At 44.4% G+C, this 16,933-nt stretch overlaps 1 protein-coding gene across 1 annotated transcript in view; it reads left to right on the top strand.

Annotated features, from left to right (window-relative positions):
- LOC138289760 (alcohol dehydrogenase 1-like) overlaps window positions 1-16,933 on the top strand; it is a 510,381-nt gene that overhangs the window by 43,080 nt on the left and 450,368 nt on the right. Inside the window, exon 2 of the mRNA XM_069230194.1 lies at window positions 5,837-5,938. Within this exon, the coding sequence (XP_069086295.1) occupies window positions 5,837-5,938 (102 nt within the window). The remainder of the gene's footprint in view (window positions 1-5,836; window positions 5,939-16,933) is intronic.

The raw sequence follows: 16,933 nt of genomic DNA, 5'->3' as shown, positions 1-16,933 counted from the left end.
CATGGTTCAGGGTGCCATTGTGCTCTTCTTTGCAGGATTTGTGTCAACAATGGACGTATTTTTCTAGGGGTGAGCTGCGGCCCCAAATCTGGTTTGGGTCCTGTTGGGCCCTCACTTCAGGATTGGACTACACAGGCCATTAGGGGGGCTTTGCATACTTAATGAACTAAGACTTGGGCAGTACTCGGGTCATCAGTGGATTGATGCCGGGGTGGGGGGGCTCACTCCACATTTGTGGTAGGACTTAAGACATGGTAAGTTGGGGGTTAGGCTGTTGTCCTGGCAGCATCTCTGGAATGGAATTACAGTATGGAATGTCTGGGTGTTGAAGAGTTATACCAAGCGCTATAGGGTACACTCATTTCTTAGGAGACATAAAGTTAAAATTGCATGCCTTCAGGAAACACATATGACGGCTGAGGAAGCACACAAACTGTCCAAGAAGTGGCGGGGTCAGATGTTTTCCTCCTTCTTCTTCTATGCATGAGGTGTGTCTGTATAGGTGGCACTGGGGTTTCGTTCACCCACATATACAGGGAAGTAGATGTTGAGGGCCGATATGTTCCGGTAGAAGGTATGTTGGACGGCTTACACATAGTTATCCTTAACACACATGCACCTAATACTGATTATCCCTCTTTTTACACTGAGATTTTAGGGGACAGTGTGGATGGACCTTTAGTCTGGGCGGGAGATTACAATTGTGTATTACACAGTGATCTGGACCGCCTTCCCCAGAAGCTGGGAACTAAGCCCTTGATGGTGAAGTCCCTTAGAGATGTGATGACACATTTGGGACTATGGAATAGTTGGAGGGAGCTGCACCCAGAGGGCAGGGAATATACCTGTCATTCTAGAACGCATAATACTCATACCCAATTGGACAGGTTTCTGCTGGGTGGTCTTAATAGCTCGCAAGTACTGGATGTGACACATATGGGTAGATTCTTGTCCGATCATGCACCGTGTGGTTACAGTTTCAGTGGGGTGCAGCGGCCACATGTCTAGTGCGTAGTTGGCGTATGCCTGCGGCCTTTCTTACTGATGCAGGGAGTCGTGAACGGGTCGGTGAGGCCATTAAACAGTACATGAAATTGGATTGGAACACGACACAGGCTAGGGGCCTGGAATGGGAGGTTATGAAGGCAGTCATAAGGGGGGAGTGTATAGGCATGGCGTGTGGGGTACGCAAACAATTGGATCGGGATCTTACAGCGCTGGAGGAGAAATTGGGGGATTTGCAACAGCAGCCACCAGACGCGAGAATGGATTAAGGAGAGGAACTTAGGTTATACAAGGAGGTTAATAGTTTTTGGCCGGATCACACTTAGAGGATATAGACAACGACTGCACCGGGAGGGAGATAAATCTGGCAAACTTCTGGCGTGGATTCTGAAACGGGAGGGGGAGGCCCCTCCTGTACTGCATATCAGGAATGCTGATGGTGAAATGCTCACGAAGCGCGAGGATGTTCTACAAAAACTGGCGGCGCACCTTCAAAGGGATTCGAGGGCTGATGCTGTCTTATCTGAGGAGGGTGTGGGGGGTTTCTGAAGCAGATGCGGCTTCCGTGCTTGGGCTTGGAGAGTAGGGATGCTCTTGGGACTGTGATTACTGTTGAGGAGGTGAGTGAAGCAGTAGCTGCAATGACTAAATCCAAATCCCCTGGTAGTGACGGTTTTCCTATTGAGTTGTATCAAATGATTTCCTTGTCTCTACGGGAGAAGCTCCTGGAGGTTTTTGAGGAAGCTCGAGTGCACAGAAGGTTGCCCGACACCATGCGTCAGGGTATTGTCTGCTTGATACTCAAGCCAGGGGGAGGCCCTGGAGACCCCTCCTCGTTTCACACGCTTACCATGTTAAATAGTTATGTCAAGATACTTTGTAAGATCTTGGCCATCCGGCTCCGTGGGGTGATTCAGGGTTTAGTGCACGAGGATCAATGTGTGTTTATTCCTGGTCGCAGTACATCCTATAATTTGCACCGCTTGGCACATATCCTGCAGGAGACCGAAGATGTAGAGACTGAGCTGGCGCTAGTGTCCTTGGACCTGGAAAAGGCCTTTGACACAGTTGAGTGGGGGTACCTCTTAGAGGTCTTGCAGGGCATGGGGTTCGGCCCCGGTTTCTGCGGTTGGGTGCAGTTGCTGTATACTGCCCCTACTGCACAAGTAAGGGTGGGGGAGAGCTCTCAAATACCTAGGACATCGGTAGGGGCACTAGGCAGGGATGCCCGCTTTCACCTCTTTTGTTCGCTCTGGCAGCGGAGCCACTACAGATTTGGCTTCGTGAGGAGATGGAGCTGTGTGGGATCCGGGTAATCTCCCTGTATACGGATAATGCATTGTTTTATGGACGGGATCCTCGTGTCTCGGTGCCGATGCTGATGCGGAGGCTGGAGGTTTTTGGTGCTGTCTCTGGTCCAGAGTCAACAGAAGGAATTCGCTCCTGTTCCCCTTGGGGTCCCTTCATGGGATTTCGTGTGCTGATCTGCCTGGAGCAGGACTTCGATGGGAGGTTGAGAGTTTTTGGTACTTAGGTATATGGGTCACTCACTCTTCGGCTGTGCATCAGAAACCCACTGTCGAGCGAGTAGTAGCTGGTCTGGAACACTCGGTCTCCTTTTAGAACAGGTTGCCTCTCTCTGTGATGGGCAGGGATGCGGTGGCTAAGATGGTGTTCTTGCCACTGTGTCTATACTTAGTTCAGAACTCTTTATTTCCGTTGGCTGCCCGGCTCTTTTGCCATTTGGATAGTCTGCTGATCTCTTTGGCCTAGGCTGGTCGGCGAAGTAGGGTGGCGCTGCCAGTGTTGCAGAAGGATCTTGAAGGGGGCGGGCTGGCAAGCCCTAACATCAGACACTACTATTAGACAGCACACTTGCAATATGCTGCCAAGTGGATGACGGACACTGATAACTGGGAGAAGAGATTATATGCAGGATTGTGCGATGGGCGGTCATTAGTGCACATACTGAGGTCGGGGGTAGATCTGACCCTGCTGCCCCCTACCTGGTCAAGACCACTGCTGGGATTTGGGGATAGGTAGTTAAACATGTACTCAGATGAGCCCCCTTTGATAGGGAGCTGAAGTTGTGGGACTTGGCCCCATTTCGGGACATGGAGCAGTTAATGTCAGTCGAGGCTTGGAGACTGTAAGGATGTGAGGTGGCTTGGAATATTTACCCTAATGGAGAGTTTCTCTCTTTTACTGACGCTCCAGATTTGTTTGATTTGGGTCCGGGTCAATTCCTGCAATATGCGAAAATCGAGAATGTGATATGTGAGATCTGGAGTAGTTTCCTGATCGCCCCTGAGGCCTCATCGGTACTGAACGGACTGATCAACTGGGGTTAGGGGATGCATTTGATTACCCGGTTTCATAAAGCCCTACGGGAGGATCAAACAGGTGTAATTAGTGTGGGACGTAAGGCATGGGAGGCTGACCTAGGGGAACCCATGGCGGATGCTGACTGGGACTTGGCTCTTTCTTTGGTGCGTGCGGTATCCTGTAATCATAGGTTTAAGCTGCTACATTTTAACTTTGTGCACAGAACGTACCTTACACCCGTCGACTAAACAGGATTGACCCCAACTGTAGAGCGTGCTGCCCTAGGTGTGGTGCGTTTGATGCTTCCTTCCTTCATCTAGCTTGGACCTGCAGGGCAGTATATGACTTCTGAGAGGAAGTGGTAGCAGCGATTGAGGAGGCCACCAGATTGGGGTTTCTAGCGGCGCTGATGACCTGTCTTCTGGGAGAGGTGCAGAAGCCGCGAGGTTGGGGCATTCCATATAAATTGGCACAGCTTGTGCTGGTGCTGGTTAAGCATAGAGTAGCAATCAGATGGATGAGCTCCCTGAGCCCGATGTTCTCCAGTTGGCTAAGGGATTTACTGGAATGGGTTGCAGCCTAGGAGCAGCTTATGCGCCTGACACGAAGTGATGAGAAGGTACTCGCTGATGTGGCGGCCTGGGGAACTTTGTTGGAATGGTTCACTTTTGGGAAGGACATAAGCTCCATTAGCAGTGTGGAGAATGACGGGGGTGGGGACACTCGCTGCGTCCTCTGAATAGGGGGCAGCCAACTATGGTTTAGATATGTTCCTGCTTGCATAAGCTGTTTAATGTTTGGTCTCACAATGTTCTGGGTAAGGGTGGCAGGATGGAGGGTAATGTCCGTACAGTGGTTACAACTCTCACATGACTCGAACTTGGATGTGAACGGCCCTCTGGTGCTCCTATGTGAGGATGATGTACTGTCTTGCTATTATCTGCACTGTACGTATGTTCTTGTTGGTTTTAATTTACCAAAACTCAACAAAACAGTTAAAAAAATATGTAAAGTGTCTTTTAAGGTATTATTTAACATATGTAGAGTTGAACTACAACATGAGAGGAGTGAGAATGTGATTGGATATCACACACCACTTTACCCTCAATAAGATCAAAGAAATGTCATCAGGCAGCCTTTGACCCTTATGGCATCACAGACCATTAAGTACGAACATCTAACCTCTAGACCTTTGGTCTCAGTTAGAATTTTGGGCTAACTTTAACATTGTGAATACCAAAAAGTACAAAATTTAGGGGCATATTTATACTCCGTTTGCGCCGGAATTGCGTCGTTTTTTTTGACGCAATTCCGACGCAAAACTAACTCCATATTTATACTTTGGCGTTAGACGCGTCTAGCGCCAAAGTCCATGGAGTTAGCGTCATTTTTTAGCATGGACACCTACTTTGCGTTAATTATATGCAAGGTAGGCGTTCCCGTCTAAAAAAATCGACTCCGAGGCATGTGCGTCGGATTTATACTCCCGGGCAAAATTCACGCCCGGGAGTGGGCGGGTCAAAAAAAATGACGTACGGCCGCTTTTGCACCGTTTTTTAGCGCCTGCAAAAGGCAGGCGTTAAGGGACCTGTGGGCTCTGAAGGAGCCCAGAGGTGCCCTCCCATGCCCCCAGGGACACCCCCTGTCACCCTTGCCCACCCCAGGAGGACACCCAAGGCTGGAGGGACCCATCCCAGGGACATTAAGGTAAGTTCAGGTAAGTATATATATTTTTTTTTTTTGTGGCATAGGGGGGCCTGATTTGTGCCGGCTAACGTCATTCAATAAATACGGCGCCCGCATTCAGAATGGCGTTAGCCGGCGCTAATTTTTTTGACGCAAAACTGCGTTGCCGCAGTTTTGCGTCAAAAAGTATAAATATGGGCCCTACTATTTAATAAATATTATTAAATGTCTTTGGATTTTATTAAATACTTTTTGTTTCTGAAAATCTTTAAAAAGAAACATTTGAGTCCTTGTAAAATACCTATCCTGTTATTACTGTACAAATGACTTCAAAAGGCATATATATGTTTGTTGCTTTCATTTTACAATCTCTTACTTATAAAGTGAAAATGGATGATTGTTTATTTCTAAGATACCAGACCTTACTAACCATCTTTATTTAATAAATAAACATTATTGAAAAAATGTACTGCATGAATGGAGACCTTCCCTGGCATAATTCTGAAAACACCAATGAATCTGTAGTAACCAACCATGCTCATCTCATCCGTTTTTTGGATGCTGCCACTAGGTTTCCCACACTACATGCACTGAAAATATGATAATTTTGCACTGCTCTGCATTAATGCCCCAGCCACAGTTTTGTTATAAGTGTTGGTAATCTTGCCTTTTGGCAGTGTACAAAGAGTCAAAGGCCACTGTGCAGAATTTGTGTTTTAAATACCAGTCATCTTACCTATCAATATAAATGCATGCAACTGGATATATTGGATCATAAAAAATAAAAAAAAACTAGAGCTTGTTATACTTTCTTTCCTAGGCTATAAAATGCAAGGCAGCTGTTGCCTGGGAGCCCCATAAACCTATGTCTATTGAAGAGATAGAGGTTGCCCCACCAAAAGACCATGAAGTGCGGATTAAGGTAAATTAAAAAATCCCTACATTTCTAATTTTATAAACATGATCTTGACATGAGATCACAAGCATGAATGTATTGTATTTTATTTATGTAATAATTTTGATAACCCATAACAGCGTTGCTTCACTTCCACTTTGGATATCTCTCAGAAAAGAGTTTGAAAGTTGCATCTGAGATTGAAGCGTTGTCGTAGGCATTGGGATATTTTTATTTGGGATATTGATGCCAGAGGAATTTCATACTAGTGCAATTGTGGGTTTTGTGCTTGCTGGATCGAGATTGGTGGCCTTTTCCGTTTGGCCATTTTATGATATGCTAGAGATGGCGTATGAGCTCTTCTTTAACACCTTACTTCATTCAACATTTACTTCCCGGCCATTACTTCCTCAGAACCTCTACTTTATCCCTGTATACATCATAACTTTGGTTCAAACACTAGGAAAAGGACTTGAATGTAAGTATAATTAGCATTAGGCTTACAAAATCACTAAGTTAGTTGTACCTAACTTACGTAGGTGGTAATAATTTATAATAATGTAAATATGTTTAATTTAAGGTTAGGGTTAGGATTAATGCTTGAGTTAGGATTACTGCATTAATTGAAATATATTGCAATTCAAATTAATGAAAGATTAGGATTAAAATAGGATTAATGTTGATTTACTGTTTAATTAAATATTCTTTGAAATACATTAGCAGTAGTATTATAAGAATATGGTAAAATGGAAATTATGCTAGTAGACCAGAGCGATTCTAGTGTTTTGGTTTAGCTAGATTTGTCTGCAAATTTTGATACAGTGGCCCAAGATATTTTTATTAACCATGTTTTACACATTTGCATTAAGAATGTTTCTTTAGACTGGATTGAGTTCTTCTTCTCAAGCAGTTCGTCTGCCTTCTCACATGATTTTTTGCTTGCTGTGGTTGACAGGATGGTGAAGCATTTCCTGAACCTGAATACCTACAAAACTAGGGTTATCATCTTCTCATGCTAAAACAGAGTCCACAATCTCCTGGGCGGTCTTTGGCGTGCACAACCTGAACCCCAGCCACCCCATGCCTGCTTTGGTGGTCAGAAATCTGGAGGTTTTCCTTGATCACAACATTTCCTTTGCCCTGTAGATTATTAAACTATCTCTTTTCGTCTTCTTTCAGCTAAATGTCTTGTGCAAGATTTGTCCTTTTTACCTTCTGTGTCAGAGTCATGTTGCTTAGTGATACTCAAATTGTTCTTAAGTCACCTTAATTACTGCAATGTTTTGCTTCTTGGTTCACTATTTTACTTACTCTCAAGACTTCGAGGAATTCAGAATTTTGCTGCCAGGTTGGTACTTGGTGCCCCACTTACTACAGCTGGATCGGTCGAAACATGCTATACTGTTTGCCCATCTACCTTTATGGCCACATGAATTACATTCAAAGCTTGCCACTTTCTGGTCCCCAACTATGTATTTATTATTTGCCTGGGCAGCTGAGATCCAGCAGCATTTGTATGTTAGCTGTCGACGTGTTAGTGTGGGAGGACAAGGCTTCACAGTTTTAGTCACTTAACATTGGAATCAGTTTCTTCCCATCTAAGAGCTTCTGCTCAGTTAAGCACATTCACAAAACGCCTGAAGTCTTTCCTCTTCACAAGCTAGTAGCCATCTCTCCTTATTTTCTGTATACTAAAGGTTTTGTACACTTTTGGTATACTTCAACACCTCTCCTTATTTGCATTTCTGTAGTATTTAGCGGTGCTTAGCACCAGGACCTTTTAGGTTTTTGCATGCTCTTTAAAATTTGAAATCAATCAAATCAAATCAATCAATCAAAAGTAAATGTATTTAGTAAAATAGCTGTTAGGGCATTATGGTTTGAAATTAATATGGTTTGCAATTACTTTAATTTGGTTTACTTTCATTATTCTAGATAATAAAAGGATATCTAATTAGTGCAGAGAAGAGAGTTGGTTTTGCTAAATTGTGCTGACTAGTCTTATCCGAGACAGATAGGCATGTTGTGTAATTTGACAGTAAATTCTGGGTAGTGGCCCTATGTGACATCCTGGAAATGGTGTCCAATCTTTACTTCCTCATTTTTAATTAGTCTTAGATTTTCTTCCCTGCCATCGTTTTTCAGTTGCACTACAAGTCAAGATATAAGTTATTGGAATACACTAGACATTCATTTAATTGTGCTTCAATTATAGATATTATAGATTTCATTAATTAAAGAGCTAGAGTTAGCATTAGGATTGCACGAAGGATATAATGTTTTTAGTGTAATTAAATGCATATATGAAGTACAGTTAAAATTATAGTGTAATAAAAAATAATTTAACATGTTTTAGAATTTGAGGTAAAGATAGTGTTAGAGTAAGTTATTATTCGAATTACTTCCCAAGATCCCTTGCTCCTTGATGTCCTGTACCTAGTGTACACATTCTTTTAACTATGTAATATGAGAAATCTGGTGTCACGGTTGTTGCTAAATTATTTTTTGAGTTAAGGTGTATTTCAGCTATCAGTTGTCACATCTCGGTCCAGTTGCAGGGTGTGTTCGTTGTTCATGGGGTCCTGACCCTCCACCAATCCTGGGGTTTCAAACCACCCAACAGCCCTGCAGTCCTAAGCATCCAGTGCATGACCCAAGGTCCACTGTAATTCCCAGTATTTACTCCTTGGCCCAATAGGACAATTCCTGTTAACCCCTGGCTCTCAATAACAACCACCTTTTTAGGAGCATAGCCTTTCCATCGAGGACTGCTTCCTCTGAAATTTCACACGATTTTAGGAGCTGTGGCCATGTTAGTCAGAATCCTATAAAACTGCACCCAAACTGCACTGCTAAACTCTGCTTAGCTTTGCGGCATTCAGACCTCGAAATTCTGTTCTGGCACATCCCCCAATCCCTGTGCTGAAAATGATCTGTTGGAGATCCAGTCTTGTTTCCTCTCAAGGGCTACAACTGCAGCTGCAATCCTCACTGAGTCTGGCTGCAATTCTACTTTTTTTAAATTCTTTATTGAAAAGTAAGTGCAACATAATTTGTGCAGATGGCAACTTATAAACATTGCCAGTACTGTTTCTTGTACCCCATGCCCTCCTCCCTCTTGTAAGCGTGTCTCAAAAAGGCTAGTCCAAACACATTACAGATCTGAGATACATGTCCCCTGTACAGCACAGTATCATATGGGAAATATGGAACACGCCTACGTTTGCTAATTGGGACCCATATTACACCACAGTCTTTTTATGTGTGAAGGCATAGTACAGCCCTATAGTACAGATATGGAGATAAAAGTGTTAATGTGTTGAGAGGCAGGCCCATAGCCAGAAGCATATTTTAGGGGGGTATGGCCCTCAGCTATGACTGAACATTAAAGCTGTGCTCTACAGATGCATTTTTCCCAAATACTTGTTGTACTACTAAAGAACAACACCCAGAATATTGTAACACAAGAATAGCAAGGACAGAATAGTGCATGTAGGGAAGTATAGATTTACTATTTCTAACTCCACATCTACATACTTGGGAGATATATGTGTATATATTGCATAGGTACATATATGTGGCGAAAGGAATAGGAAAACTATAGCTACTTACGTGTCGATTATTTCGATTCAATATTCTGTCATTGATACTCTGGTTTTGATATTCAGGATATGCAGTGTGATTCTATGTGAGGGTGGGTGGAGTTAATGGAGTTCTACTCCTTGGAATTCCACGGAGTTGGCTAAAAACTCTGTGGAATTGCACGTAGTTCCGTGTGTGGCAGAATGCCGCCTGCCCTACCACCACCCTGGCCTGAATGCTCCCGATCTCGGAAGTGCTAAGCATGGGCAGGTCTGGTTAGCCAGGCCCGACACTGCTTAGCACTTCCGAGATTGGGCACATTCATGCCATGGTGGTATGCCCGTACTGTAGGCAGCGATAGCTGCCATTTCAGGTCTCTCTTGTGCCTACCGGCCTACAGCCTGCTGCTCTCAACCACACCTGCACACTTTCCTTCACCAACTGCCCTCCTTTGCAAACTTGCTACAGAGGGCCAAGCACATCCCATGTCTTGCACCAGCCTTGCAATCGCTTCCTCTGCACTTTACACAGTCGCAGACCACCATTCTTTAGGGCCCAGCACTAGCAGCAGCAAACCAGTTCAGCACCAGCAGCCTGGTATTTTCACAAAGTGCCTAGTGTTGCTTGCCACTGGGCTCTAAGGCACTCTGTCAGGCCACACACATCTCTGTCTGGCGGGGCTGTAGACTACCACTCAGCAGCTGATGATCCCCCAGTCTCCAGGTCTCCCTGCTGGCCTCAGCACCATACCCCATTATACCACTTCCTTTCTCGGGGACTCTGGGGAGACAAGTTCTTTTCAAGTGGAGCTCTGATTGCAACTTTAGATTTTCCAAGCAGTATCCCCCCTCATATGGAATACTGTCCATGACCAGTGCCGGCTCCCGTGTGCACATAGAAAAGATGGTGAAACAAGGGTCTGACCTGGGCCTGGGTCCCCGTTGCCAGCGGACTGGCTCTCTGCCTCCCTCTGCCCTCTGTTCCTGGGCTGCTCAGGGCAATGAAAGGAGGAAGGTCTGGATCTTGCGCCAAGCAGCCCTCCTCAGAAGTTTGCAGCAGATCCACGCTGCTGATGGGCAGAAAGACCATGGTGGTAGTCAGGGGTACTAGCATCATAATGTTTTACGCTAGCCCAGCGATTTGCAGGATTAGCGTAATTTTTTTTTACAATAATCCTGCAAAGCACCCAGAGGCCCATTGAAAACAATGGGAGCCTCCCTGTACTGGCTGCTCTTAGCAGGCGTTCAAAATACTTATAAAAATGACGCAAAGAAATCTTAGATTTCTTTGCACCATTTTTTTGCCCCCCCCTAGTGCCGAAACGCCCTCCTTTCCTGGCTCAGGCATAATTTGGTGCAAGGGGTTACAAAGTGGGGCAATTCAAGCATTGCACCACTTTGTAAATATGGCGCTGTGTTTTTGGCCTTCCAACGCCACATTAATGTAAAAAAAATGATGTTAATATGGTGTTGGAATGCCGCTAGGCCCACTTAAATCTGGGCGAGTGTGTTTTAAACATTTTAGGGATGCACCAATAGTGAAAACTAGATAGAATTTAAACGTCATTTTACAGGGGAAGTTGGGAAGGTCCCACAATTAGTTTCACTCTAAGGATGTGACAAAATATGGATAGTTCAATTACATTTCATCAAAAGCACCAATAAAAACTGCATGGACTTGAAGCAGGCTCTGACATTAGCATATATTCATAGTTAGAGACAGATTGTGCGAAAGGTGTTGTACAAAAAAAGACCTTTGTTAGACATCGACCAGAAAGACGGGTAGGCATGGTAAAGTATAGGAGAGTGTGAGCCTGTAATGGGTCGATTTGAGGCCTGTGGCCTGGCTGTGGTCACTAACAGCTGCCTACCTCTAATGCTCTTGATTGGTGGTTTCACAGTTTGCAACCAGGATCTTGCTCTGTCATAACTTCTCTCTTTGATGGTGCTTGAAGGGTACCTCCAATGTGGATGTTAGAGAATGTTCCAACTGCAGAATTATATACATTCTCCTCTCTTTCACATGCAGAAGACCTTCAAGGTTGCACAAGAATGAACTTTTTGAATGGTGAATGTAGAAAGCATGGACGCCTGTCATTTATACTAGAAATGGAAACTAATTATTTCCAGAGGGTTTATTTGCCATTCCTACAGGTGCAGATACATGTTAATTTGTATGCCATAAAACAGTTGAGACTGTCATAATTAAATGTACACTAGAGAGCCAAATCACCTCCTTAGTAGAACTCTACTTTCTCAGCAAGCTGGTTGTATTTTTCAGCAACTATACCAGCAAATGTAGACATGACTGTTCTGCATCAAAAGACAGGGGGTCGCCACTTCTCACAAAGAGCATCTAGTAACAAATAACAAGGGTGTGCCATCGTTAAGCATTTTGCAAAAAGCAATGTGGATCACGTAACTATGGTTGGACCTCATTAGAATTTTAACGACCACTATGCAAGGCAATTTGTGGATATCACACTAAGATCCTTTTTAGAAAATAAAGTGCAAATTTGTGCTTTGAAATTACATTGGGCAGGTGTACTTGTCAAAACATGAGAAACTCTAAATCCCACTTACAATTGCCAATCCCCATTTGCCCACTTGCACCTAGCTATCATTCCACTCCTTTAGGCTCTTGCTTACTTTCTCTATTGGCTCCCACTCTCTGCCCTGCGGTCTCTCTCAACATTTTCCCTACCATTCTTTTCTGTTTACTGCTGCATCTATCCTCCCATGTCTGTCTCTCCTGCTCTTTCTTGCTTTTTCCAATAACTTTCCTTACTTTCTAATAAATCTCCTCTCTTTTCCTAGAACTTCTCTTCTATCTTGGCCAAGGAGATGCTAAATAAAACAGTAGTTTAATATCATTTTATTTTTCATCTGCTGGCTCAGCTAGAAGTGCAAAGAGGGGCGGGCTGGGTCATGGGAAGTGGGAGGGGGGAGGAGGCGAGAGTGCACCTAAGTGTGCATGTGTGTTTGGCCGGCCGTCTTAGACCAGCCAAACACACATGAGCACTTGAGTTTCTCCAACCCTGCGGTGTACACATCCAGACTGGAGAAACTGCACAGACCCCAGGGTTATGTCTGAGTGGCAGTCTGAGCCACTCATATCAATCCTGGTGCTGCATTCATGCTATGTTTAGCATGAAAGCAGAGCCGGATTGCTGGGGAGCCTGTGCTGGTGTCCCAGTGAGTGCTGGGACACCGGAAGAAGAGTGCAAGGCAGCTGGAGGCGGCAAGCTGCGGTGACAAGAAAGGTAAGTGTTTCTTTTTAAAGTTATTTCACCCATCCCCGTCATCCCCCTAACCTCCCTTGACATATTTTCAGTTGGCCGCTGCTGCTTCTATCTTCAACATTTTTTATTCTCTCGCTAGCCATCTTCTGTATAGACCATGTATGGCACCTGATACTTTCTTTTGGTGGTGCATGGCTATTAGCAGCACCTGCCACCTTTCTTTGGCCACTGTGCTTTTCGCTGTTGCCCGTCCTAGGAGCTTACCATCCTGTGGGCATCCTGAAACTGGAGAAGTCCCCTACGATCATGCAACAAAGTTAATGCAATGTGGCCATCATAACCCCAAGGCTTGTCATCAAATCTTGGTGCACAGGACATCAGGCAGCATGAATTTGATGGGTTTTAACTGCTTTAGGGCAGAAGACCTATTGACATCCACCACTTTACCTTCACTTCACAGCACGGTGGACTTCAACGGGTCATCCACAGTGCTTGAAAAGAAAATGTTTCTGGAAAAACCACCAGAAATGGGTTTTTTGCCAAAATTAAAGTCAGTTTGATTCTTGTTTTGCTGTTTTCTGCAGCACGCTGTGCACACTGACGTTACACAGCAAAATTAATGTGCTAATGGAATTTGTGGAAATCCACAAGTGTCCAACCAACCAGCGTTCCTACACTTCTCCCAATAACAATAGTACCCAACTTTTGTGACTGAGCTATCGCCTGTGAAATGAAAGGCTCCCTAAGGCCCATAAGACACTTAAGAAAGATCAAATCTTTGCCATGCAAATTGACCAATTCTGGCAATGTGGGTAGCTGTGGTATTTAGGCTTCTTACATTCACATAAGACAAATCTGCTACAGGGGTTGTCCATCATCATTACTGTGCAGTCAATAAACCAGCCATCACTGAATAAATAGGCATGGAATAACTGAAGAGATCTGTCACAAACTGCGGGTCAATTGAAGGACTTTAATCTAGTCCATGACTGAAGGTCCTAAATCCCTATACCAGACTTCTCCAACAAGTAACTCATGAGCAACTGGCAGCTCTCTGGCTACCTCTAAGTAGCTCTCCTGTATGCAGACCAGTCTACTAAATTAGAAACATTTGCTTGGTTGAATCAATTTATGTATACCAATTTTGAAAGTGTATATTTCAGGCAAAAAATTGCTTATTTTCAAAACACATAAGCTGATATTTGGAGAAAAATGGCGGAATTTCCAAAATATATTTAAATTGGAAATTAGATTGATAAATCATGTGGCACTGAAGAGACCTTCTATAAATGTTAATACCGTGGTACCAGAGGCATTGCAGCTATGGCTGTTATTTATGTATTGCCCATGCAGAAGCATGTAATCGTGTCTCATATGGCCACTATCACTACACTAATAATATTAATATCTCACCAGGGCTTTCAGATATGAGATGATAATAACAATACACATCCCAGCATCTCTCTCCATTCAACAATGCCAGCTGTAGCCCAAAACTATAAACTATACACTATGGGACAGATTTATTAATATTTTGTCAGGCTTGTGTCACTTTTGTGGTGGAGCCCGGCACAAAATCATTTTTGGTATTTACTGTGCAATGCAAAGCCACCTTGCATGGTTTTCTGTAGTTTAGTAAATACAAAGTAATGCAAGGCAACGCATATTGCTGCCTTGAGTTACCTTGCATTGGGAAGGTGTTTCATGGGTGAAGCATTAGCGTTCTCTTACATCCATCTATGGAATTTGGTGCATTCCCAGATTTGCTAAAGCTAGTGAACTTGGGAATGCGTCAAAATGGTATGCCTTCCTCAGTGAGGCAAAACAAGGAGAAATGTCTTTATTTCTACGTATTCCTTCCTCATTCTATGTGTGCTGCATTGTGCAGCACACATAGGAAGAGGAATATGCCGAATGGATTGTTATTGTGCAGGAAGTTGCCTTTTTCTGCAAAAAAAACAATCCTGCTTGTAATGCAGGCACCCTGGCAACATTGCTCAAGGATGCCTGAGTTGGTGTCAGGCAGCACACAGTGCACCAATGCTAGGAGAGAGGCTGAAATGCGGCATATCTTTGTAAAAATGGCACATTTTTGCTATCTGCCTTTCACGCAGTGCAATGCAGCAAGTTGGTTTGCTGCGTTGCGATGTGTAAAATCTAAGTAAATCTGTCCCAAGATTTCTTATTGGACAACTCAGTTAAGTAACCAGCTAAACAGACTCTAATCATCAGAAATACCATATTGGGAACCACAGAGCTGTTGGAGGCTGCCAGCGTACTGAAAAAAATAAATTGCGCATCTGTCTTTCGCACACCTCATCATGCACCACAGTGCTAGGCGCTATGTCTCAGAACATGAAATCCGCACCTCGGTGGTCATCACGCACAACCTGGAAACATTTCCATATTGGATCACAAAACAAAGACAACACCCTTCAAACCACACACCTCCGTCTGTGGCGTAGCTTGCTGCTCAAGTGGGTAAGCTCTTCAGTGCCACACATATGGCTAGTAAGTGCTATACAAATAATGCAATACAATATTTAGGGGCATATTTATACTCCGTTTGCGCCGATTGTGCGTCAAAAATTTTGCAAACAATCAGCGCAAACGTTGCCCCGTATTTAAACTTTGACGCCCGAGCCCGCGGACGACAAAATTCCGCTGTGTGCGTAATTTTTTGGGTGCAGCAACCCGCCCTGCGTTAATGATATGCAAGGTAGGCGTTCCCGTCCAAAAAATGATTTAAACGGCCGTGCGTCGTATTTATGCTTTCGGGCAAAAATGACGCACAGCCGGGAGGCGGATCCAGAAAATGACGCACAGCCCGATTTGCGTCAAAATTTAACGTCTGGGTCAGGGCAGGCGTTAAAATGGGGCAAACACACCTGTATTTAATCAGAACACACAGAACAAACAGCAGAGCAGCAGAGCAGCAACAGGGAGCCATGGAGGTCATTCTAATCCAGAGTGCACGCAGACGCAGAGCCCAGCAGCAACAACAGCAGCTACAACAACACCAGCAGGGACCCCAAAGGCAGCGCAGAAGGCAGGAGAGGATATTCCGCCCAAGAACCACCCTTCAGGACCTCAGGGAACACGACATCATACAGAGGTACCGGTTGAACTGGCAGGCCATTAAGCAGCTGCTGAGAAACATTGAACAGCAGTTGTCCCCCACTTTGGTGACACCCCACACCATACCAACAGAAACCAAGCTGCTTGCCGTACTCCACATGCTGGCAAGTGGCTCTTTTCAAACAACTGGTGCCCTGGTAGGTGGAATATCACAACCATCATTCTCCGCATTTCTGCCCAAAGTACTGGATGCCATCATTCGACTGACACCCCGCCACATCTACTTCCCTAACACACTGCAGAAGCAGCAGGAAACTAAACAGGGGTTCTACACAATCAGTGGTTTCCCACACGTCCTTGGTGCAGTCGACTGCACACATATACGCCTTGTGCCACCTGCTGCAACTGAACGCCTCTACTGCAACAGGAAGCACACACATTCAATCAACGTGCAGGCCATAGTCGATCACCAAGGAATGTTCACCAACATCGTGACTAAATATCCTGTGAGTGTACATGACTCATTCATCTTCCGTCACTGCACCATCAACCAACACTTCCAGGATGGACGGTATGGCAATGGACTACTTGTTGGTAAGTACAAAAACCTACTTATATACACGCTGCACAGCAACCCTCTAGGACAAACAACACATACACCACAACAGCAGCATCTAGACAGGAACACACTGAGGTCCTTACATCACTAGCCATGTTTCTTAAGTCACCATTGAATCTGTCACACATTGGATTTTACTGTACAGCCTAATGTGAAGACATTAATGAGTGTGGTTTCCGAAATGTCACCTTGCAAATTGTAAGTGTCCCAATGACCTTTACATTAATACATTGCATAAGCCTAAAGGTATGGGATGTCCAGGGTACTTTGATATGGACGTGTTAACAACAGTTACAATTTAAACTCTACATGGAACTATCAACTCACCCCAAGTGAAGACACAAGGATACACGTATCACAAGTCACAATGCTAGGGAGGGCACACTGCACTGAAAATCCCAAAACATACTGATGACAAACGGTTAGCAGACAAACACTTGCTCAGCCAAGGAAACAACACAATGCAGATGGTATAGCCTACAAGTATAGGATGTCACATCAG

Source organism: Pleurodeles waltl, chromosome 1_1 (assembly GCF_031143425.1).
Source record: "Pleurodeles waltl isolate 20211129_DDA chromosome 1_1, aPleWal1.hap1.20221129, whole genome shotgun sequence".
NCBI lineage: Eukaryota > Metazoa > Chordata > Amphibia > Caudata > Salamandridae > Pleurodeles > Pleurodeles waltl.
Note: the sequence above shows the minus strand (reverse complement) of the source record. Positions and strands in the feature narration are given on the sequence as shown.